General features: G+C 41.1%; 1 protein-coding gene across 1 annotated transcript in view; it reads left to right on the forward strand.

The window, feature by feature from the left end:
- Positions 1-2,702: 2,702 nt before the first annotated feature.
- dclk2a (doublecortin-like kinase 2a) overlaps positions 2,703-26,295 on the forward strand; it is a 31,611-nt gene continuing 8,018 nt past the window's right edge. Inside the window, exons 1-10 of the mRNA XM_088342028.1 lie at positions 2,703-3,376; positions 8,611-8,948; positions 17,852-17,981; positions 19,567-19,662; positions 19,730-19,780; positions 19,867-19,949; positions 20,724-20,805; positions 20,969-21,077; positions 25,100-25,157; positions 25,228-25,347. Of these exons, the coding sequence (XP_088198154.1) occupies positions 2,977-3,376; positions 8,611-8,948; positions 17,852-17,981; positions 19,567-19,662; positions 19,730-19,780; positions 19,867-19,949; positions 20,724-20,805; positions 20,969-21,077; positions 25,100-25,157; positions 25,228-25,347 (1,467 nt within the window). The 5' untranslated portion in view covers positions 2,703-2,976. The remainder of the gene's footprint in view (positions 3,377-8,610; positions 8,949-17,851; positions 17,982-19,566; positions 19,663-19,729; positions 19,781-19,866; positions 19,950-20,723; positions 20,806-20,968; positions 21,078-25,099; positions 25,158-25,227; positions 25,348-26,295) is intronic.

The raw sequence follows: 26,295 nt of genomic DNA on the forward strand, positions 1-26,295 counted from the left end.
TTTGTTTGTGTTTATATATAAAAAAAATCATACAGACTTACTTATTTTGAAATCCATCCATCCTTTATCTGCACCACCTATTCTCAGTAGGGTCGCAGGGTTGCTGGAGCCCATCCCAGCTATCTTCAGGCAGTGGGCAGGGGACACATGATGCAAGGCACACAGAGACAGACAACTCACTCACTCATTCACACCTAGGGACAATTCGGACCGGCCAATTAACCTGACATGCATGTTTTTGGAATGTGGGAGGTAACCGGAGTGCCCAGTGGAAACCCACCCAAGCTCGGGGAGAACACGCAAACTCCACTCAGGAAGGCTGGTAGCTGGATTTGATTCCATGACTGTGCCGCAGACGCGCTAGCCACTCATCCGATGTGTCGCCTTGCTTATTTTGGCACACTCATAAATTTACGGAGGGCCTGATTTAAATCACCCAATGGGCTGAATCCAGCCAGTGAGCCATATGTTGACATGGCTGAATTACATGGAAGGAAACACTGGCAGTGCGGAAGGCTTCCTCTCCAACTTACTTGCTGTTTATGGAGGAGACTGGGAGGCTTGTTATCTTGCAGTAGAGGATATCCTGTTGCCTGGCTGCAGGAAAAGTGTCCCATTTTGCTTTCTGTGCACTCACTTCCTCCCTTGCAATCGCCACATCCGACACAGATGGCTTAGGATGGGAGGAATCCCGCAGGCGTCCTTGGAAGTACGTGGGTGGTACAGCAATAGCAAGCTACTTCACTGATAACCACAGAGGCATACTGTACATACAATAATGTTCTTACAATTGCTATTATTTAGCTCAATTAGTTTGTATTTTCCGTTCCCAAATATATGAGTTAATTTAAGTCAAAGAAAAGGCAATATAAATATACCAGTAACCAATTAAAGATTTTAAAAGCAACATTTTTATGAAAAAAGTCATAGTGTAGGACAAAAGTTGTTTTGTTTTGAGAAACAAGTTGTACTCTTCGATGAAAACATTGCATTTTTTAAAAGGAATTTTCCATATCACATTTTTACAGCCGCATACAATACATAACTATACTGTAGTAGCATCTATATCAGGTACCAATGCCGCCGTTATATAAAATTACATTCTCTTGGCAAAATGATAAATAGGTAGATACATTCAAATTTAGTTTTAGAAAGAAACTGTGAATTCCAAAATTATATTTCTTATATAGTTGCATTTTACAAATACCTATCCGTTATTTATTTAATTTTCAGAATCCTGCATTCACGTTTTGTTTCCTCTTTTTCTCTCTCTCTCTCTTCCTCCCCTAAACTTGCTCTTACGTTATTTGGTTGCTCACTATTTCTCCTCACAACTGTGATCACTTGACTTGATTTCCCTCCAATCACAACTCTCCATCATCAGTATTTAAACACTTGGCTATTTGCTAGTTTGTTGCCTGTCTCGCCACATCCTAACCCCTATTGTCACAGCCTTGTTGTTTGTTTCTGGTGTACCAGACCCTTGCCTGCCTTTCCGAGTACCACCTGCCGTACCCTTATACCATCGCCTTTGCTGAGTAAGTTTATCGGACCACCGACCCCTTGCCTGCATTTCGGCTTTCCGTGTATCAAACTCTGTCCGAATAAAGACATCCATTACTACACTAATCTGTGTTCCTGCTCTGAGCTTCTGCGCAACTCTGAGTAGGTCCTTGACACAAATTTAATGAATCAAGATAATCTCAGGGGCCCCAAAAAAAAAAAAAACCTTCCCAAGGGATGTATGTGGCCCATTGGCCTTGACTCTAACATGAGCTTTTTGTGAATCATGCATTGTACAATTTTTCAAAATCAGACCTCAGAGTGCGGTCTGATGAACTCATCAACTAACACATTCTCAAGTATCCCAACAAGTAAAGACTGGCTGAATAGATTTCGAAAAGAATGTATTTTGTGGTTTAGAGTATTAGTTTATTTTCAAACACCACATTGTCAGCATCTCCACCTCCTTTCTGGACACCCTCTTAATCCCAATCAGAGGAGATTCCCACCAACGTGATGTTGTCAGGAAAGTTCACAATCGTGTTGGTGGGATGGGTTGGTGTACAGTCCGTGGTAGACAGGGTGAACAGTAGAGATCCTCACATCCTCGGGGGACTCTGGTGCTCAGCAGCGCCAGCTTGAAAGAGACATGGCGGCTGAGTTTCACAGCCTGCTGGCGGTTCTAGAGAATGTCCATAATGTAGCTTCAGACGAAGGAGGGGAGCCCTTGGTAGAAGAGTTTCAAGAAAGAGCATTCCATACCTGTCAACCCCCACGGCTCCATGCCCTTACAAAATGTTGTATTTTCCCTTAAAAAATACAAAATAATCTTACACCATATTTTTTTCTTCAAACGTGTTTATTTATGTAGTTTAACATGTTATATTGTACGATTAGCCTGGGTTAGCTTTAGTTTACGTTAAACATTCAAGGTAAACATTCAGGGTGTTGGAAAGGATTAAAACGATTTACATTATTTTTAATGGGAAAAATGATTTCGGCGATCGAACAAGTCGGTTTTCGAACAGGGTTCTGGAACGGATTATGGTCGAGAACCGAGGTTCCACTGTAGAACGTTTACACAACTTTCAGCTTCAAATACTGTAGGTTGCTGACCCCTGGTTTGCACTTTGAGCCCTAAAAAAACTGTGGACGGCGTTAGGACCCGGAAGGTAAGGAGCCAGGAGTTCAGCTTCCGGGTTTCCCTCCCTCGCTTGCGCGGCTCTCTCATCCATTGATTTGACACATCTCACACCCGCAAGCCACAGAGGAACCAAAGCGAACAAATGGAGTTATTTGCAATCTCGTTAAAGTTTACTTTACCCCGTTTTGTCGTCACTAGAATGTCACAACCACCAACTTCAAATGCATTTGGACTAGTTTGAGTAGCAAGTTCCGACTCTTCAGTGCGTGTTCCCCAGCTCGTTAAAAGTAAGTCGGTTCTGTTTCAAACTCTGGACCGAAAACAACAACATGTCTGCTAGCAGAAGCATCGAATTCGAGCACTTCGAGGAGCGCGACGGAAAGTCGCACCGGGCGCCGAGGGCACCGGGCTCCCACGCTTCCTCCAGGTGCGCAGGACTAACGGCCAGCCCGGCGCATAGTGCGCACTGCAGCTTCTACCGGACGAGAACTCTTCAGTCGCTCACGTCCGAAAAGAAAGCCAGAAAAGTACGTTTTTACCGAAATGGAGATAAGTACTTCAAAGGTCTGGTGTACGCTGTGTCCGCTGATCGTTTCCGCTCCTTTGACGCGCTCCTCATGGAGCTGACGCGCTCGCTGTCGGACAACGTCAACCTCCCGCAGGGCGTCCGGAACCTGTACGCCCTGGACGGGGGAAGGAAGATCAGCAGCCTGGATGACCTGGTGGAGGGTAAGATGCTCCGTGTATCAGCTCGCTATTGCGTGTAAGGGATGAACAAATCATGGATTTTGGCCCGGAACTGTAACCTAGAGTTTCTCAACCCCCCTTTTTCAGCCCATGTTTTTACTATAAAACAAACCTTGAAGCACACTGTCCCTTAAAAATATATTTAAAAAAACAACAACAAAATAACAAAAACCTATCACCAGTTCACCAGTTTAATGTTTTTCATAAGCTTTACGGTGGGGTGCATAGTTTTAGGTGTCCTTAAAAACTTAAAAATTAAATATTCTCTCTATTAAGTATATGTTAACAATCAATTCCCAACTGAGTTCAAAGAGCCTATATTTATATGTATAAATATATATATGTATATATATTGATTGATTATTGCTCCAGCAAAGGTCGGGGGGTCCCGTCCCTGTGCGTTGAGCCGACCAGATGAACCAGGTTTTTCCAATGCTGGCGGTCTTGTGCCAGCTGTTCTGCATCCTCCACAGCAACAGCGTGTTGTTGGAGGTTGCCCGCAACGACGTCGAGCCATCGAGTGCGGGGTTTCCCTCGTGGTCGTCTCCAGCCTGCGGCCTTTGGGTCAAACTGGAGAATGGCTCGTGTCGGATGGTCTGGTGGTAGACGAAGGACATGGCCAAACCAGCGGGTGCGGCGTTGTGCGACCAAGGAAGATGCTCGGGGCTGGCACGTGCGGGCTCTGAGCTCTTTACTGGAGATATATATAAATATATATATATATATATATATATATATATATGATGAGCAGAGAAGCTGCGCAGTGGTTAGCGCATGTACGGCACAGTTCTGAGGTCATGAGATCGAACCTTCCTGTGTGGAGTTTGCATGTTCTCCCTTTGCTTGTGTGGGTGTCCTCCGGGCACTCCGGTTACGTCCCACATTCCAAAATCAGGTTAAATGGCTGGTCCAAATCAACCTTAGATTTGAATGAGCGGGTGAGTTGTGTGCCCTGCAACTGGCTGGCAACCGATTCAGGGTGTCCCCTACCCACTGGCCAAAGATAGCTGGGATGGGCTCCAGCACCCTGCGACCCTACTGAGGATAAGCGTAGCAGATAATGGATGGATAGATATTCACCGCACTTATCTGCTTTCATCATAGGTGTTCTGGCCAAGGAGCGCGGTTGGCTGGAGCAAAGGAGGTGGGGTGGGCCAGTTGTAGTTTTCTTTTAGTGTACGATGAAAATGGCGCAAGTAAGAAGAGGACTGTTTTAATAACAGTCAAAATGCCAACCCAAACTCCCCAAAAGATGAACAAATCAGAGTTTATTTGGGCGCATCTAAGAGAGACACGTACATGCAGACTCCATACAAGCAGCTTGACAGAGGCTGCAATGATGATTTGAGCCAGAAGATGGCGTCAGCAAGTAGAATATTTTGAAGTTATGGACACCTCCTTTAAACGTGCACTGCTTTTATCTTACTTTTAGCAAAGCTGTTCGAGGGGAAACACATTAGGTAGGAGGACATTGTGTATTATTTAGCACCTCTTAGTGTTAAAATACATAAGTAATTCCTTTCCTTAAAAAAATAAAGATGTGAATAATAAGCAAAAATACATGCACTATAATATAAAGGTTTATTTGTAATACTTGTAGGACAAGACATTTGCATTTGTTTCACATAACATGAGCCTTACCTCCACGAAGCAGGCATACTTGTTGGTCATCTTGCTGCTACGGAAACCTACAAACCACATGAAATGGTGGGCGAAAAAAAAAAGGTATTTAAATGGTGCAGTTTGGTCATTTTAAGTCTCTGTAGTTTGTATTTCTTATGCCTGTCAGAATGTGTTTCAGAATAAGGACACAATGCAGTGACATCTAGTGGTCAAACAAAACACAATAATAATTTTATCTAAAATCAATGCATCAGATGCAAAAATAGTTTCTGCAATTTGATGGATGAAAATGTTTGGAACCACTCTAGATTGGAAACATTTAAGATGGTTCACTGTCACGTTTCAGTATACCATCCAAAACCAAAAACTGCGTTGTGAGATTCATATGTCAATAATGCAAAACATAATATGTAAAATTCCTTGCTTTTACTAGCAGGAATGTGTTTCAAAGAGTTTGATTTACCTGTTTTTAAGAGCACCCCAGGATAAATATTTGGAGCATCCTTAACTTTAAACACTATAATTTTTCTTATTGCGCAAATAGTGCTTGCTAAGTATCTGATGATGAGAGCGCCACTGACACCTACTTTAGGAGGTTTGTAGTCAAACTTTAATCTTTATAGTTTCCCTTAACTATTATGGTTGGATGGGGCACCATTTTCTGCAGTTTGTCTTGGGCAAGTACAACCTGGTGGCGCCCATCCCTCTCATATACAACATTTAAAAAAGTTACCTCGAGACAAAGGCACACCCCTGCCATTCTGTTAACACATACTTTCCTTAAAAATGAAACAAAAATCAATACAAAAAATGAATATTTTTGGTTTTAATATATATATGTTATTGTACTTAATTGTCATTCATTTCCTTTATTTTTGGAAAATTGCATATTTATCCGCATGTATTCATCCTTTTCTTACCAAGTGAGACATTTGGCGGTCTTCCCATAGAAAAGTACTGTGAAGACTCACTTAACCGTGCTTAAACTTTAAATTGGTTAGATTGCAGTTTGGAAAGTAAGTTGTTTGCCCATAAAAACGTTATTTCCCTAGTGCCATTAAAGGCTCCAAAGTTGAGAGCTTTGTCCATAAAAAAGTTGTACGCAAGTATACTGGCTCAACTTACTTATATGGCCGGAACAAAAGTTGTGAAATCTCTGGACTGTAATGAAAAATAGATTATGTTAAGATATTCATAGGTGTTCAGATTAACTCCAGTCATCCTTTGCACATGAGTCAACATTTTTACATGGAATTGGCAGTCAGCTTTACTTAATTGAGGCCTATCAAGAGTATTTTTTTGGGTGTGTAAAACGCAAACAGAGTGAAATTCACTCACATTTTTTTTCGTTGATTGGATCCGTGACTTTCATTCATTAGAGCCTGAAGTAGACACATTGGGTCAAAAGCCTTCCAATGTCTGGAATCACTCCGTTTGGAAACTTTCTCTATTTTCTTGTTTTTAATCTGAATATTAGCAACAGATCAAAAAGGTGGTAGCAGGGGTCCTTTATAATTTTGTTGGCTCTGCTGTCACAAGCTGGCAATATCCTCGAGAAACAGCCCTTACAAGGGGTTTATTCATGATACCCAAGCTCTTTTCTGGTTGTTATGGTAACTAAATCACTACTAAGCATTTGCTTGAGGCAGAACCACCTTGTTTCCCAGTGATATTCCTAGGGAATCTTGTATTCCTTTACTTTAATTCTGAATTTGTTTAGAACAAACCCCATGTTAAAAACGAGTTAATTTTCCTTTATTATCAGGCAAACACATCTGTCTTCCAAATGAGGACAGCAGTCTGTCCCGTGGGGCATGCGTAGGAGGGGGTCTTAGGCACCAAATTTGCTGCACCTGAGATCTTTTACCCCCGGGTGATAGTCGGGTCACTAGTCGGTATAGGAAAGTGTCACAGTATATAAAGATACAATCCCCTAAGATTTAAATGACAGCCACCTCATAGTCCCTGGCCTCCTTTTGTGGCCTAGCTATATAATTAGCAAGCTGAATCAAGTCAAGCATCAAGAGAGATGCAGTCGAAAAATGGGCTACACCGATACATTCTGTTTGTTTCTTTTGACACACATTGGGATATGTCAAAGTCCAGTTTTCATAGTCTCTCTGCCCTGTAAGCTTCAAAGGATTACACTGTGTGCTGCTCATAAACCACTTTCCACATGCACATCACCTGATCAGTGCTGGATATATTAGCTGTGCTCTGTGGATTAAAACCAAGCACCAAATCAGAGCAAACCTCTGCCAGGGTCACACTTTGTCCCAGCTCTGAGGGGAAATATTTGTGCGTCCACTCCCCAACTGGAATGCTGCAAGATAAATGTTGCGTTGGAAGAAAGCCACGTTGATGTCAAAAAATTATAACCCAGTTGACCTTTTGTTTACACGGTTACTAGTTAGTGTATTAACCCTTTAGCAGAGGTTTTCCTGGTCTAAATTTAGGTAAAAGCTTTACCATCTTGACAAGGGGTGGTTGAGTGCCAAGAGTAGATATTATTTTTAGGTGTCGATACTTGTTACAGTGGCTAATGTCGATGTAGCTGCCTTCAATCGACAGCTTTACAACCAGACTATAAAAATGAGAATTATAGACATAAATTGTTTGAATTCACATTTCTCGTCTCAATAAACTGGCGAGAAAAGCGAGCTCTGTTGTGGGCACAGAGCTGGACAGCCTGACAACAGTAGCTGAGAGACGGGCACTGAAAAAGCTGCGGTCAATCATGGACAATTCATCACATCCACTACACAGCATTATATCCAGACAGAAGAGCAGCTTCAGCAACAGACTGCTGTCACTCTCTTGTACCACGGACAGACTGAAGAGATCTTTTCTTCCTCATGCCATGAGGCTCTTTAACTCCACCCAGCAGAGTAAAGGCCCACATTAAACCACACCCCCTACATTGCATATTACCGAATTTTATTGCAATATGTATTCTGTGTAGCACAATCTAGATACTCTATATAACACGCTACAGTGGGTATTAGCACGTCACATTGGGTATTTGTGTATTGTATTCTTTTTGCTTTATAATTGTACTGTTCTCAGCGCAGGGACGCTGCTGGAAATGTGAATTTCCCTGTAGGGATGAATAATGTATGAATCTATCTATCTATCTATCTATCTATCTATCTATCTATCTATCTATCTATCTATCTATCTATCTATCTATCTATCTATCTATCTATCTATCTATCTATCTATCTTTAGGCAATTTTAAAGTAATATTTCAGGATATGTCAGTCTTTAAAAAATAAATATTTTGGTTTGTAATTGTATGTAGGCATGGTGCTATGACAATATTTACCATGGTTAAAACGATTAGAACAAAACTAACAATACTAAAAATAGAAAAAACAATTATTATTCATTGTAAAATGTTCACCTTTAGTCATGTAATTGTTCTGCTTTTTTCCCTCTCATTTCACTACTTGGCACATTTTCAAAAACTGAAAGTAAAAGCATGATACTTAAAATCAGCAACATTGTTTTTATCTTAAATATTATTTTTACAGTAGTGATTAGAGACTGGCCTATTAATATAACATGGGCCCTGCTTACCTCTCACCCTTTAGGAGAAAGTTATGTGTGTGCTTCCAACGAACCGTTTCGCTGTGTGGACTACGCCAATAACGTCAACCCCAACTGGGCGGTGGGCAGCAAGACGGGCACATCGCGCTCCCTGTCCTCGCTTGTCTCGCCCAAGGGCGGACCTCAACACGAGTGCAAAGACTTCATCAAGCCCAAGCTGGTGACTGTGGTCCGCAGTGGCGTCAAACCGCGCAAGGCCGTGCGAGTCTTGCTCAACCGGAAAACGGTGCATTCCTTCGAGCAGGTGCTTAGCGACATAACCGACGCCATCAAGCTCGATTCGGGCGCCGTCAAGAGGTTGTTCACGCTGCAAGGCAAGCAGGTAGGAATTACAAGTAGAGGTCGACGATCATCGGGCGGGTTGATCATCGCCACCGATATTTAGGAATTTGATATCTGTATTTGCAATTTATATTTATTGGATGAGCCGATTAAATATTTTCAAAACCGGGTTAGGCTTTGATGCAGCCAAGCCTATGTCCAGCCTTCGGTCTCGTACGCTTCCCAACCCGCGCCATCTACTTGGATACGCGTCCGGGGGAAGAGCAACTGAAGCAGTAAAAATAACATTAGAGCGGAGTAAACAGCTGTTAACTCCTGAGTCCCAACATGCCTGTGAAAGAAGACCACTGATAATATCGAGATTTTTAAAAGTCGGTGGTAGAAAAGCGCATATGTGATTAAGAGATAGCGTAATAAGTGTAGTCAACTTGTTTTAGGGAAGCACATTTAGGTAGAGACTGATATATTAGCACTTATCATAACATTAGTTGGTCAATCAAGCGTGTGTGTTCTTGATTGAGAGCATAAAAAGTACGCAAAAGTGTAAGACTGAGTCATTAGCTCTTATCATGACATTAATTTGTCAAACTGGCTCTAAAATACGAGTGTCTTAACTTTCCAATTTACGAGCTCCATTGGAATTTTGATGCCCTTTTTTTTATCCTGCGACACTGAAGTATACTTATACAGATAGGTCCAAAATAACCTTAAAGTATAAAGGGATGATAGGGTCAGGAAATGCTCAAATTTATGCTTTGAATGTTCTGAACCCTTGTAACTACCAACCATATCTTTATTTAAGGGCAACTCCGTTGTTGGCTACCATGTAGTGTTCTCCATTTTGGGGTATTAAGTAGCAGATAGAAAAGAGTGATTTTCTCCGCTTCAGCTATGTCATCAGTCTTGGTAATTATACCTCATTTAATCCACTGCAACGCAATCACTCACCACAGTCACGTCAACAAGGCACGAATAAATACACAATTGAGTATGAGTGTGAAGTTCACGCCCACCTTGTTACACTTAACTGCCTTGGTTGTGATTTATCCATCTGCGACTCGTAATAAAAGAATAATGGGATGAGCGCCTAAACACATGGGACCCCCAACACAAATATCTCTGAAAAAAGAAGACTGATGTCCAAATCGTGATTGTTCATAGTCAAGTCACATTTATTTGTATAGCCCTTAATCAAACAATATCTCAAAGGAATGCACAAGTTACAATTATACCATCCCCTGATCTTAAACCCACACGCGGGCAAGGAAAAACTCAAAGCCTCAATTATATTGTTTTCTTCTTGTAGTATGTAAGCAAAACTATTTGGTCTTTGTCAATACAAACTCAGAGTCCAATTGAAGGATCGTCTTACAGGAAGTTCTAAGGCCTTTTTTTGTCCTGGCAAGTAAAATAACCGGAATATGTAAAATACTTTGATTTTGGTGTAAGATATTTTATTTTTATTCCGAGTAGCTCTTCAATATTATTTAGACAACAATCTAACAATTTTTATTGTTATAATAAATTGTTACTCTATTGTGTTTTGGATGCAATGAGTTCACCAATGCTAGTCCAGTTAACTTATCAGTAAAGAGAATTGATTTTTCAGTGACACAGACACATCAAGAATGCAGTATGTGCTTTTATTACTGCGAACGCCCCACACTTGCTCACTCAATCAAAAAAAAACTCACACCAAGCACAATATACCAGCCGAGGTTCGCCAATCTCAGCTGCAGCCTGCCATCTGCTCACTTTAAAAAAGACCACAGCCGCCAAGCCAGCAGACACCCTTGCTGCCCCACCCACTACAAACACACATAAACAGTAGCCGGGTGTCCCACACGTGTCCCCCTCACTATTGACTGGGGCTCATTGCCAGCCCCAGATAATTAGAGCAATAAGCTGGAAGTGAGCCTCCAAGTTCAGCTGTCAGGTGCCATGTGCGTGCATGAGCGTGTTTGTGAATGCACAAAGCTGCTCTGTCTTGACTCGTGTTCTTCACCCTGAATGTTTATTTTCAACGCCTATCAACCACTGCTTGTAGAAAGAGACATGACTTTGAATTGCATGAACCCAACATTTTATTTAGTAGATGCTCTTTTATCTCTTTGCATCACACCACTCCTTATTTTGGTGTATAATTCCACCTCTTCACTCTAAACTATTTCACCACCCATAAGGACAATTTCTGTCTGTGAGTTCTCAATATCTCTAACTCTGCGGGAGGTGAGAGGAAATGAGTCCGAGCCTAGATAATTGGAACATCTGCTCTGGAAGAGCCTCTCTTCTCTTTTTAGATATTTGCAGGAAGTTGCAGATCTTATCGGGGCAAACCAACACGACACAGACACAAAAGCTTGTGTGTTCATCCCATTGAAGACATCAGGCACTGGTGCCCAATTTATTTTTCAGGCGCAACAAAGTTATTAAACACATTACAACTAAACTGCTTTGTGTCTTAGAAAATTGTATGACTCTTGTCTTTTCAGCTTTCATCAAATGAAGGCTTTATGAGGATTGCAGCAGCCCAGATTGGGGTGCTTTTACATCCCTTTTGGCTTGAAAAATAAGTTGGCCTTGTTTATTTTAAGCACCTTTTGTGGAATTATTTCAGCATTTTACTGACTTGCTTGTCCATGCCAGCCAGGGGTGTCTTAATCTGGTCCTATGAGGCCGCTATCCTGCATGTTCCAAATGTTTCCCTACACTTAAATCATTTTTGCTTTAATAATTTTAATCGCAATGAATCCCTTTTTACACGGTTTACTCATTGTTTACTGTGCTTTGAAAATGTCAGTCCCTTTACATTCTTTTCCTCTGTTATGTTATTTCATGAATATGAGCGCTAATTTTTGTTAGCTAATGCCTTTTTCATAGAAAAAAAACAAGCACCTGATTCATCACACAAACAGCCCGACAACAGTCTATTCTAATAGATTGTATTTGTATTTAAAAATACTACTATACTATACTACAATACTTCCTGAATTTAGTGGGCCTATTAGCATTAGCATGAAATATTGTCATTCTGTTGCCTTTGGTGAATTGCAGTAAAATTACAAAAACAAAATGACAGTTCTGAAAGAAATTTACATTAAATGGTAAATAATTTCAATCAGGTGTAAGGAAACATTAATAATGCATGATAGCAGGCTTGAGGATCCCATTTGGCTTCTCCATACCTATGCCAGAAAAATGTTTTTTGAAGGATTGTAATTTCAAATGTGTTGATGTAAAGCTGTACAGAAAGCATTAGGAACTTTTCAGAAAGTGATTATCGCCAATGTTCTCATTTTCATCAGCTTTGCAGATCAACAAGAGGTCAAATCATGCCGAGCTTCATATGGTCTGACTATGGCATTGACACCTGTATCGTGCTTTAAACAATGCTGGTTTTCTGGCCTCCAATCGATAAAGCACATCGGTCCAACTCGCCCACCATGAGAAGTCTCACTTATGATCAGTCCCCACTTTTGATTTTAGGGCCTTTGCGGCACCCTGCTGGCAGCCTCGAACGGATTATCGGCGTTAGCGTCGCCATCTGATCATTTTCAGGGCCAAGTGTGGATTAAAGCGGTAACATGGGTGTTTGTGGGCGGCAGTAGCTCAGGAGGTAGAGCGATCGTTTTAGGATTAAGGGATCCCAGTTCGAATCCCGGCTTGCCCGTGTTACATGTCGAAGTGTCCTTGGGTAAGACATTGAACCCCCAATTACCCCCAATAAGCAGGTTAGCGCCTTACATGGCTGCACAGATCACGGCCGCTTTTGGGAAATGTGAAGCACAATGTAAAGCGCTTTGGGAAGTCATTGACTTGAAAAGCGCTATATAAATGCAGATCATTTCATTTCATTTCAACATTCGGGTCAATAGCCAAAAATGTGTATGCCGGTTACTCATTGTCCTGGGCAAACAGTCTGATTGTTATTTACCTGTTCCTAACCTTCCTTTCAAGTTCGTTTGACTTCACAAATAACAAAAAGGCACAAAAAGTCCAGCAGTCGAGAAAGAGATGGTTTTGGCAGGATGTACTGAACGTGAAGGCTAGGGGCCAAGAACGGGGACGGCATCTATTGTGTGTGCTATTGTGTGATGTCAACGGCCTTTCAAACGCTCTTTTCAGGCCCAGTTGGCATTATGTTGGCCAATCAGGACCTCTACTACTCATTCTATCATGCCTCTTGTTTGACAACAAAAGGTCAGCAGCTTTTTTCAGCTTGCCTGACAAGTCATATTAATTTCAGCAGATTAAGTTTTTTTGTTTTTTTTGTTTTGAATGTAAAGTTTTTGGGTCACCATTTCTGGACATGCGAGGACAAAATACTGTAAATTGCACCTTTTTAAAAACCACTCTAATATAATCAAAGTTGCCCAATATCCTTTAAATGTCAAAAAGTTCTCATGCAGGTTAGTAAGCGGCTCACATTACGTGACACCGGTTTTATTTTGCCCTGCCAATGCGGTCACTCATGGTTCAACAAGCTCTGGGTTGAGGAGATAGGTTGTCATTCTGAACGATGTGAAGTTGTCATTCTGAACGACGTGAAGGCCAACTTTCCTGCTGGCGTGGTACTTAATACTCGCTGACAAAGATGGCCTCCTTTTGATGCCTTGGCAACCTCTAACTGTCTAGTCCATTCAGTCCGCACAATGATGACCTCGTCTTTTGCTTGTCACAGACATTAATGACTCGGGATGTCGGATCTCGTTCCCACTTAGCAATGCATTTGCCTACCGTGCACAATTGATCCGTCATGTCCTCAATTTATGTGTTTGGGTGCATGTTCAGTTTAATCGACAGTGAAAAACTGAACGTTTGACATCACCGCCGCCTTGGCCATAACTTGTACTGGCCGCCTTTCCACACCAGTCGTCTTGAAGCCTTCTGGGATCATTGACCTATATCAATGAAAGCATTTATTTGGGGCACTTGCTAGCTAGCACAAGATGGCTGAGGTAGATAAGCAGTTACATTTCTGATCAACGAATGACTTCTCTGGGGCCTCTTGCTCAAAAAATTAGGCTTCAAAAATATTTAGAAGGCGGTCAAATCGAAAATTGTTGAAGAGATACAATCATAATTTGGCAATGTTCATGTTGTCAACAAAAATACATAAAAATACTTTGATCAACACACATTTATCACCAGAAGAGCTAGACCAAACTAGACAAAAATAATGAAAAACTTTGACCAAAGTCCATGTTTGTTTCTGTCAACTAATAAAGATGACACGGACACTGAGTTTACTGAATTAAGACTGGACTCTTACCTATTGTTTTATTTAATTTATGTTCACTATGGTTTGTGTATTGTTACTTAATGCTAAATATATTGCACCCTGGTCATCCTGGAAGGGGGATTACCACTTGTGAGGCCCCTTCAAGGTTTATTTTTTCCTCATGCTGAGGTTTTGAGTTTTTCCTTGCCCGCATGTTTGTTTAAGATCAGACGATGGTATACCGTATTTTCCGCACTATATGGCGCACCTAAAAGCCTTTATTTTTTTCAAAAGCTGACCATGCGCCTTATAATACAGTGCGCCTTATATATGGATCAATATTAAGTCGCAAAGTCTTGCAACTAAAGCAAGCAGCCGCCGACTAGATTTTCCCCCGTAAGCGAAGTCGTCCGCGGTGTATGCTGGGATTTATATACCGGCGTTTCATTTCCTAACCAATGTGTCAATCATCATTTGAATCAGTCACTATTGGCTAAAGTTATTCGGAGGTAAAGGGGGCGGATCCTTTTTATCATTTACAGGCTCGCATAGGCTAAAGGGGCGAAACAAAGCCTGTAATTGGCCGAAAAAGTTGAATGTGAATCACATGTTGGGTTGCACTACGGCATAGAGAAAACATGTTTTACTATTCTGTATTTGTAAATATTTTACTCTCCTGGATTTACTACACTCACGGTTGTAAGAAGACCATGGTTACGTATCATTAATGAACGTGAAGGCTGCAAGAGAACTTAGGTGAGCTATGCGGATTTATATTTTCCCGGTAACTTGTTTTAGAACGATCTTGATGTTTCTGTGATGAGTCTATTTTTAAACTAAATTCAATTCAATGTGTTTATTGTCATATGCACAGTAAAGAACCCCGTTTCCCTGCACAATAAAATTCTTACTTTGCGGTCCACACAGTTGCCAGCAAAAAATAAAATGGAAACTAAGAAATGTTTGTTTGGTGAAATTGTACGGACACCGCATCCGCACGTGTCTACGACACGTATTTGCTTTCGGAATGTTAAGGGGGTAATAAGTTTGACTGAACTATCTGACGGTTTTGTCGACATTCCCATTGTAGCGCCCTATAATGCGGTGTGCCCTATGTATGGAAAATATAGGACCAAAGACTATTTTTTGGGGTGCGCCCTATAATCCGGTGCGCCTTATAGTGCGGAAAATACGGCAATTGTAATCCTGTGCATTCCTTTGAGACATTTTGTGATTAAGGGCTATACAAAAAATGTGACTTGACTTGACTAAAGTTGATGGACATTTTAGTTAAAAAAAGACAAGAGTACCATTAAATATATTTTTTCAAATCATGTTTTTGAATACACCACAAAAACAGCAGGATGACATTATGAATTATTTTTTACTCACTAGCATCAACATGTTGTGTGAACTATTTATTTGTTTATTTATTTGAGCTTAAGCATGTAAATCATTTTAATGATAAGCGAGATCATTTAAAAGTTCTGCCCACTGAGGGTGTTTTTTTCTTTTTCTTATTTAACTCGTAGTGCATCAAATAACTTTTTTTTATTTTGTTGGCAAATTGTCAACATTAAAGCATTCTGCAACTGACTCTTTAGTGGAACAATACTTGTTGATGTGCAACATGTGAAGAATACAATGTGCTTGGTATGATTCTTGGACACATTTTCACCCCTACCCTTCATGGTAAGAAATACATTTATGAAAGAAAGCTTTATTTCATTTTTCAGTCACATCTCATGCATCTCTATCCGGAACATTTTTGTGTCGTCAATGAACTTGGTACAAACTTTTTTTTTCGTTGTAATTTTTACTGTCTTATGTCCTCGGGCCAATCATAAGTTCAGTGCCAGCTAGCAGCATATTACTGATCCCTGCCTGAGTTTCACTGAAATTTGTTGCAACCTGTAATGAGATGATCATAAGCCTTGGTGAACCAAAAAGGTCAAGAATCATTTTCTTAACCCAGTCCAACATGCAGTTTTGTGTGTGTGTTCCTTAAACGTTACATACACTCTGCGTCGTACTCCCATTACTGTGTCTCCTGTAATAAGGTCGCAGCTCCTGCAGGGCTTTGTTGCCATGGCAATTTGTTGGCCTTGCTGCGGTGCTCAGTTGGCAAATTCCAAAACAAAATCACGCCACCGGGCGCTAGAATTTCAAACATGTTTTCTGTATGTGATTCAACGTGGAGTCACTGAAGTCATCGTAGTACGCACTCATGACTTGATTCATAATACTGTACACATTGAGATGTGTCGAAATCCATTCCATGTGTTTTTGTTCGATCTGTTGGCATTTAAGTATGAGCATACTACCCACGCCAACCTTTTTAGTTCGCTATTTTTGCTGCTCCTTTTGAGGTGGAATGTCCTTTTTCAGAACACCTCCACACATGCCGTCATCCCATCGCTGTGTTAACATGACCTGGTTACAAACGTGAGGGGGCGGATTTAGTTTCTTTCTTTCTACTCTAACTTGTTCAACACAGGATAACAGAAATGGGTTATAATACGAGGGTTATAGTAATGCATTGGGATTCTTTCATTGTTTTTTTCTCCCCCAAAAAAATCCAGTTTATATTTCTTTCAAGAGAAAACTTGTTTGACTTTTTTAGGCCTTTATTTCTCTGTTGTATATAGCAGTTTTAGTAGGCCCCTCATTTAGAAAATAAAGCTCAATACTATTAAACTATTGTTAAATCCAAGGTACAAGTGTTATTTTTTTACAAACTAATAAAGGATCTAAGTTTTTGAAAATGGCTAGCTCTATTTGTCTTAATGTTAAACTACAAGCAGCTTTAGGAGTTTCTTAATGAAATGACCATTTCTGAGGTGCAGGGTTTTGGCATGATGCCGTATAGAAGAATTGTCTAGTGCAACTGTTTGACCTCAGTGCTTCTGTAGAGATGAACAATGCTAAAATTGATTTGTTTGAAATAGAGCCTATAAGTTCAAATCTACTACAAATGTACATACTTTTATATTATATCATATTCAAATTTAACAAAGGCGTTTGTTGTTTGAAGTATTTTTCCACCCAATTACGTTACATTTCCTTTATCATCATAACTAGGTATTGGTGCTAATAAAAGCCTTTTTAAAAAAAGATTTTATCAATAGTGGCTGATACCACTAATCTCTGATTTCTAGTGACATTATAAAAATGAGGATCCTGAAATTAAAGGAATGGTAAATAGCCATTTCATAAACACTGTCAATGCATCCATTCCCCAACTGTTCATCATTACAAGGGACACAGAGGCGCTGGAGAAGGTTTTCTCTAAATATGTAATTTTTTGCCAAGAGACTCGAATTTTCTTCTTAAAGATTTGTGTATCGGGCTGAAAAAAATATTGTTGCGAACATTCTTCTTAAAGTAGTCTTGGTTTTTAGTCAAAAAAGTAAGTTGTTAGTTGCCAGCCTCCCCAAAATTGCTAAACTACTGCTGCAAGTCTTGAATTTAAGTTGTCCGAAACTAAATCAACAATCACAACTTTGTACTGGTCAAAGGGTTGCATGATCCACGTGTAATTTCGCGAACAAGAAGCACGTAAAGAAATTAGTGAAAAATCGAATTAATAGGGAAGTAACCCATTTTATTACTGTAAAAAGAGCATAATAAACAAAAAACAGCACTTAGGTACTCTCAGGCCTGCATGAACAATGCGATAGTTGGATTTGCATTTTTTTATTGTTCTCCTAATTTCTTGGCAGCTCACATGCCTGCAGGACTTCTTTGGCGAGGATGACGTCTTCATCGCGTGCGGCCCCGAAAAGTTCCGCTATGCCCATGATGACTTTGCATTGGATCACAGCGGTAAGGCTTCCCCAGCCTTCATGACCGGTAGGCCCCCCCTGACCCGTTGCACGCATGTCGCCTTTGTGTCGTGTTTTGTTTGTGTCGTGTTAGAGCAGCTGTTGTCGCCACTGTCCTCTTTCTCCTCTTGCTACTTTTCTTGTTTTGTCTTTTCCATTGAGTATGTCAAGTTTTTGTTTCCTTTATTTTTTTGCCGATTTTCTTTTTGATCAGCACTGTATGCTATTGATTTAAGGTTTGTCATTAATTGGCTAGCAAGGGGACAGGGAATGCAGCGATTCGACGCAGCCCTTTCATTTGACTCAAATTTTTGACATCCTGTTTCATCTCTTTTTCCCGGGTTTCTTTTTTAGCAAAAATTGCAACAGAAGATGGACACGCCTTTAAAATCCAAGCCTATCTAACTCCTATTGACAGTAGCGCTGAACACATTTGAAATATACTGTAAAAATGGCAAAAAGTTAACCTTGGAGGGCTGGGCCATTTTGACCAAAAATGTTTCAAAATGTTTTAAACAAAATATAGTTTGGCCATTTTTGGCTTTTGGTTCTACCTTCAATGTACAACAATTGGACCAACCCAATACTTAGGTCAATTAGACCCATTTGTCTGAGTCATTTTACCTAAAAAACATAATTTTTTGCACTCTAAACAAAACAACCTAGACCGTAAAGTATGAGATGAACCATTTTGTTTGAACAAAAATACTATTGTTATTATTATTTTTAAAAATTTATTGCATAAAATTACTAAAACCTTACCCATTTTTTGTCGGGTTTGTTTCTGCAATTCCGTATAAGGTTAGTTCATTATTTCACCCAAACTTGGGGTAAATTTAACCCAAATATATATAAAATGTTCTCTTTAAAGACAAAATTAAGTACAAATGATGTTTTATTTTATTTTATCACATATTCCTGTGAAAAAAAAAAACTTAATTATTACATCCGGTAACTGTTACCAAATGTGTATAGTACAGTTTTGAGCTCATTTTTATAACGATATAATCTCAGTCCTCGACAATTATTTTCTTGACAAAAAGCAACCAACTAGGTTGCAATTTCAGATCATCAACATTTTTGCTGCCAAATAAGCAGCATCAGCCTGAATATACGCCCTCTGAATTAATGCTGACTACTAAATATTTTGTCAGATTATTGCAATGGTAGTGGCTAGGTTGGTAATGCTAGTCACTTGTGATAGTTTCTGCAATGCTAGCTGCTAACACTGTCATCCGTGACACTATCCACTAATACTAGAGGATATGACCAGGCCTGTGACTCCCAGAAACTAAATGATACCTGCGGGCGTGTTGTGCAAATGCAAATAACAAAGAGGAGAGGACAGAGGCTACGCAAACCTGTGAGGAATAAGCTACAGAAGCCCGCAGGGTTTACTCTGCAGCTGATAGAAGGGGTAATTGAGTTTATCTGTTTGTTAAATTGTTAGAAATTAGGAAAAAAAGGGTGGGGGTGATATATAAGCCAGGCTTTCAACCTATACACATCCTGAGATATTTACAGTATATTCTAGCATAATGTTATCTCAGTGCTTCCATACTACTTTGGAGAAGTGCTAAAAAGTGTGTATTGATATCACCTTTCGCCGACAGAGTGCAAAGTGCTAAAGTCATCGCACGGCCGTTCGATTACCCCTAATCGGACCAGTAAGAACCCCGCTGCGAGACGCAACAAGTCTCCTGGTGCAAGTAAACACTATTTTTCCAGCTATCGAGTGTGTTCTCCAGATCTAAAAATTGACACCTTGTTTTTCAGCGAGACGTGCACCTCGTTACATAACCTGCCAGTCACCCGCCAAATCTTCAGGTGACCGTTTGTCATACACCGATAACTGATGTTAGTTTTTTTCAAGATGCGATGAAATGATATTATTTTTTGCTTCTTTTACATAGTAAATGGGCAAATCACCACACCCAAATCCTACAAGTCATCCACGCCTTCGCCTGCTGGGCCGCAAAGTCTCCCTCCTCTTAAGGTGGGATGGATTTTTAAAAATTTGAATTTTAGTATAATAAACACCCGAATTACTTTTGGTTTTTGTTTTGTAATTAAAAAAAACACGCAGATAGCTTACTATGATGATAGTATTAATATTCAAATACTTTTCATAGAGAGATAATTTGCTTTAAACTTAAAAACAACTATGACTATTCTTTAGTGCCTTCTGGTTGTAACAATTAATTCCTTTAAACATGATTTAAATAATAAGCAAAACTGCATTATTTTTCACACAAACGTGCATTTTTTTTCCCCTTGTGCTTCGTGGCAGTCATTTTGGGTTGCATTACAGCAACATCTAGTCGTCAAATATTACACAATGTCCCTTGAAAAATTGTACGTAAATGTGCAACTTTGGGTGTTAAACTCTCTCAATGCCATTGATAGATATAAAAAAAACGTTACAATCTTAATTTGAGTCATATAATTCACGGCATGTTGGATAATTTGTCAAGCTGCTACTGTAGCCCATGTAAATGTTAATCCTTATTTTTGCCGGATTCTTGCTGGTTGCAGACACCAAAGCTAGATTGAGATGTAGATGAGATTGAGGCAGCCAATTGGCAAAGGCGGCGCCCTTCATAGGTCAAGTGAAGAATTACCGTCGGGTTTTCGGATTTAGCAACATAGTAGAGGCCGGCTTAATTTCAAGTGAAGTCACCAAATGCGTTTTGATATGAGGGCGACTGTTGCCATGGTGATCTTATCTTTGATTGGATCTAATTTCGTCTTCCTTTTTGGACTCCTATAGGAGCTTGAGTCATACCACAGCTCAAACACCAACGTCAGTGGCTCGCTCAACAACCACCAGGGGGCGACAACCATTCCAGAGGGTATGCCAGACTTCTCGTTTGTGTTCAATCATCTCCCTCTCTTCCCTGTCGTGGCATTTCCTGTCCATGGCTTTCATCTTCTTTCCTCATATCTCAAAATCTCTGTGTCACAGACTTTTGTGAGTGTAGTGTGTTGACGCTGTGCTCGCATTTTCTTCAACAGTTAACGGTAACCATAGCGACCAGATCGCCCCCGCCATCCTGGAAAAATACATAATCGGGAAAGTCATCGGAGATGGCAACTTTGCAGTGGTGAAAGAATGTGTTGAGTGGTACGTTCACATGAAAGATGGGTTACTATTTCTGTTAGGACTGTAAGTAGTGTATGTCAATTTGATTCTTTAAAATCAAGAAATAAAACTGCAAAAGCAAAAAAAGGATTTTCTAAAGTCAACTGGCCATTCTGGAAATTCAACAAATGTGGTCATTCTGTCTTTGAAAGTAAAGATTAAGGGTGTTAATTTTTCCATACCTCACAATACAATTACCACTCCAGGGGTACACTCTTCTATTTATAGCATGTTAGCATGTAGAATAGAATAGAATAGAATATACCTTTATTGTCATTGCTACAAATGGGCTAACATATTGTGACAACGAAATTGGGCATGACACTCCAGTTTTACACATTCATAGTGAGGTATGAGCAAGAAGATAAAGGAACAGAGAAGATAATGTTATAAGACAAGGGGGATAAGGCTATAGTTATAATTTACATGGTATTTACACAAGAAATGTCGGCATGTGGGATGTTACATACAGGGTTGTCGTGATAACGTTGGTATCGTAACGGTTGTGCAATATTGCATTTGGTGCAAAGTCATCATAGTGCAAAAATAGTCAGCATATGCATTGGTGCAAACATAGACATCATAGTGCAGAAACAGGAAATGGTCAGACATTGTGCAATTTGAGCATTAAACGTAGTGCAGTCGGCATGTGCAAGAACAAGACATGAGTAACATTATATTCGTATGAGGTAGTGTTGGCACGAGTTTTCAGTTTTTTTGTGCGGTGTCTGTTTGAGCAGTGAACAAACATAGTGCAGACAGAATGTACGTGAGTACCATTTTACATACGTGTGAGGTAGTTTTTTGCAACAGTTTTCAGTTTTTTGTGCGGTGTCTGTTTAGGGTGGTAATGGCTGTGGGGAAGAAACTGTCTCTGAGTCTGTTCGTTTTTGCTTTGTGTGACCTGTAGCGCTTGCTGGAAGGCAGCAGGTCGAAGAGATGGTGGCCGGGGTGAGAAAAGTCCTTGATGATGTTTTCTGCTCTGCTAAGGTAGCGAGAGCAGGCAATGTCCTCCAGACTGGGCAGAGAGCAGCCGACGATTCTCTGGGCTGTTTTGATGATCTCTGGAGCTTTTTCCTGTCTGCTGCTGTGCACCCAGCATACCACACCGTGATGCAGTATGTTAGGATGCTCTCCACTGTGGCTTTGTAGAAGGACACCTGCAGCTGCTGTTTTAGGTTATTTTTCCTGAGCAATCTCAGGAAGTGCAGTCGCTGCTGGGCCTTCCCTACCACCGCTCTGGTGTTTGCAGACCAGGAGAGGTCGTCGGAGATGTGCACGCCCAGGAATTTGAACGAGTGGACTCTCTCTACACAGTCTCCCTTTATGATGAGTGGTGCTGGATTCCTGCCATTCCTTCTGAAATCCAGAATCAGTTCTTTTGTTTTTGTGGTGTTCAATATGAGGTGGTTTTCCGAACACCACGTTGAAAGTGACTCAACCTCATCCCTGTATGCCGCCTCGTCCCCTTCAGAGATGAGGCCGATCAAGGTGGTATCGTCAGCGAACTTAATGATAGTGTTTGTGGGGTGGGTCGGTGAGCAGTCGGAGCTGTAGAGGGTGAAAAGCAGGGGGCTCAGTGCACAACCTTGGGGGGAGCCAGTGTTCAGTGTTAGGGTGGGAGAGACGTGGGTACCGAGTTTCACCGACTGTGGGCGGTTGGAGAGGAAGTCCATTATCCAGTGGCAGATGGAGAGAGAGAGTCCTAGGTGTGCAAGTTTCTCCACCAGGATCTCCGGGATAATGGTGTTGAAGGCTGAGCTGAAGTCCAGGAAGAGCATTCTGGCGTAGCTCCCCCGGTGATCCAGGTGTTTCAGCACGGTGTGAAGTGCTGTGTTTATGGCGTCGTCAGTGGAGCGGTTTGCCCTGTAGGCAAACTGGTGGGGGTCCAGTGTGAGTGGCAGGGAGTTTTTGATGTGCCGGGACACTAACCTCTCGAAGCTCTTCATGACCACAGGCGTAAGAGCTACAGGCCTGTAGTCATTGAGGCTTTCCACTGCTGACTTTTTGGGGATGGGAATGATGGTGGAGGTTTTGAGGCAAGGTGGGACGGTCGCCTGTGACAGGGACCGGTTGAAGATGGTGGTGAAGACCCCAGCCAGCGGATTGGAACAGTCCCTGAGTACCCTCCCTGGTACTCCATCCGGGCCAGTTGCCTTCCTGGGGTTTATGGTATTCAGCGCACGCCTAACTTCGTGCTCCTGAAATGTGAGGGAGTTGCTGCTGGTTGTTGGTGGGTGTGATGTGGCTGTTTGTGGCCTACCAGCTTCAAAGCGAGCGAAGAACTGATTAAGGTCCTCAGCTAGTGAAGCCTCAGCCTCAACAGTTGCCAGGTTGTGGCCTCTGAAGTTGGTGATGTGTTGGAGGCCCTGCCACATCCTCCTCGGGTCATTTCCAGCGAAGAGGTGCTCGATCCTCCTCGTGTAGGCTGCTTTTGCTTCCTTGATGCCTCTCTTCAGGTCAGCCCTGGCCACCCCGTAAAGAGCCTTGTCTCCAGACCTGAAGGCGGTGTTGCGGTATTTGAGGAGGGTGCGCACCTTGCTGGACATCCAGGGTTTTTGGTTTGGGTAGTTTTTGATTTTTTTATATACTGTGACTTCATCCGTGCAGTAACGGATGTAGGATAAAACAGTGTCAGTGAATTTCTGGAGGTCATGGAACAATGTACACAGAACGAAATGTCGATACACCTGACCCGTTGTAGCGAGCCGAAGCAGCCGCAGCCAACAGAGGGCGCCGCCATTTTTTACCAATGTTATAAGTCATAGGTATGACTCGGCCGAGGCGCGAACCAGCGACCTCCCAGTCTCAAAGCGGGCGCCCTACTATCTAGGCTACTGAGTACGTGCGAGAGGAAGTCGTTTCATCTGTACTGTAGAGCATAGTTGACTATAAAGATGACAATGACAATTATGAAACGATTATTAAAGCAATGTTTTGTCAATATTTTCCACTCACTAGAATTACAATTGTCAACATAGTGAACATAGTTTGCAATGGGATTAGATGTGCCACTCCAGAACAAATGTCAAGATAATTAGGCAAAACATTAAGGGCTAGTCAGGCTTATTGTATAACCCTTAATCACAACAAATTTCAATGGGCTGCACAGACTACCATTACAACAACCCTAGATCTGAAACCTACACAAGGGCAAGGAAAAACTCAAAAACCTCAAGATGAGGAAAATCAAAAAACCTTGAGAAGGGGGCCGCACATGAGGTAGTCCCCATTCCAGGATTACCAGGCTAAAGAGCCGGTACATTGCCTTGAAATTCATGCACTGTGCAACCACCAGGCTCATATTTCTCCATCAAGGACAAGAATACAAGAATTTGAAGTCAACATACCTAATAATCTATTGAATATAAGTGGGTTTTAAGCTTAGATGTTAACATCTTCACTGAGGTTGCAGATCAATTCTAAGAGGGCAGACCATTTCACAGCACCTGTTTTCTTTTTGGTTCGAGGAGTCACTTGTAGACCAGCGTTTTCCAAACAAATGCTCCAAGCAGGAACATAGGGGGAAATTAAACCAGAAAGATATTTACCAGGTTGGACATGAAGACTGGCTTATGCATCATAATAAAAGTACAATGAAAAATAGTGCATTGTAACAACAGCGCAATGGAAAGTAGTTCAATAACACTTAGCAGCAACTCATTTCCCAAAAGTCAACAAATAAGATACAAATAACCATTTTTCTATCAATACCCATTTTCCAATACATCTGGGTAGATTCAATAATTCTGCCTTTGTTTAGTCTTACTAAGACATAGTGGTTGCGTCAAATTCATTTACTGTAGATGGATTTTCTGCCAATCCATTCCAGCAAATTTTCCCCAAAAGGACAATTAAATTCTCAGATCTTTACAGAGTCTTTGCGTGAAGTCGGCTAATTCTGCTAGTACAACATTAACCTCCTCTTTGCTCCCTGGTGAGCCGTTCACGCGCTTTTCTTTTTACGGTTATGGTCGTCGTCTAATTGCAGCGTGTCTGCTCAGCTCCACAGGAAGAGAGTTTGCCCTGAAGATCATTGACAAAGCTAAGTGCCGCGGCAAGGTAGCTACTGAATTTCTCTAGGAAATGTTTTCCCTCCTGGTCCACTTTGATCCGAGCGTGTTTTTGCCAGGAGCACCTGATCGAGAACGAGGTGTCTGTGCTGAGGAGGGTCAAGCACCCCAACATCATCATGCTGGTGGAGGAGGTGGATACGCCCTCGCAGTTGTGCCTCGTCATGGAGCTGGTCAAGGTACGTCTCACCTAAGCCCACAAAAAACTACGAGAAAACAAATCCTGTGAAGGTTTAGATTGATCAGCGCTGTGCCTTTAAAAGTATTTTTTTGAAAAGTGCATTTGAAATATGATTTCACTAGACTGACATAGGGTGTAAAACATTAGAAACAAATGTGTGGCACGTTTGTGTGGTAATTTGTATATTAGTATTTTATTTATTTTATAATTTTGTTCTAATCAGTTTCAGATGTTATCCGGGCCAAGACAAGTATTCGAGTGAAAAGTATGGCGACTCTGAATATAATGAGGAAAGCGACAGGTGTCCTTTTGAAACTTCACAAGTTATGCGTTCATGATTTACACACCACATCCCTTCGCTCGTCGAAATATTCATTTTCATTTTCCCCATAGTATACTGTATAAAGACCACCCTATTAGAATACAGTACAAAATGGCTTTCTGGCACCTTTTAAATATGTCTTATCGGTGTAAAATAACAGGTAACGTTTTTTCATAATTTCAAACCACATTCAGGCCTTCGCTAAAGAAAAATTGAAGGTTTGAAAATAAGGACCACCTTATTGCGCTCTAAATGCAAACCACTGTGGCGGGGTCTTAAAGATTAATAGCACCATTCTAGACAAAACAAGTCCTCAATGAATACTTCTGAATCTAACAGCAGTGGAAGTTATCTATCAAAAACTTTAAGGTTATTTTTCTGTACCATCAGAGTCATTGTCAGGTCGCTGGAGTTTCCTTTATTCCTCAAGGAATGATGACAAGTGAACACAATTTGGTCTGTTATCATGACAACCACCAATGACAACAACATAAAAAGGACTTCTCACGTCTGTGTTGCAATCTGGCAGTATTTTTCACAATATACTTGCCCTGGCGCTGTCATCTAAAATATAAGGCTCACACTTTATGCGGCCCAGCATTTGCACTTACTTTCGGCGCAGTA

Source organism: Urocampus carinirostris, chromosome 8 (genome assembly GCF_059441175.1).
Source record: "Urocampus carinirostris isolate Australia breed hairy pipefish chromosome 8, RoL_Ucar_1.0, whole genome shotgun sequence".
Taxonomy (NCBI): domain Eukaryota; kingdom Metazoa; phylum Chordata; class Actinopteri; order Syngnathiformes; family Syngnathidae; genus Urocampus; species Urocampus carinirostris.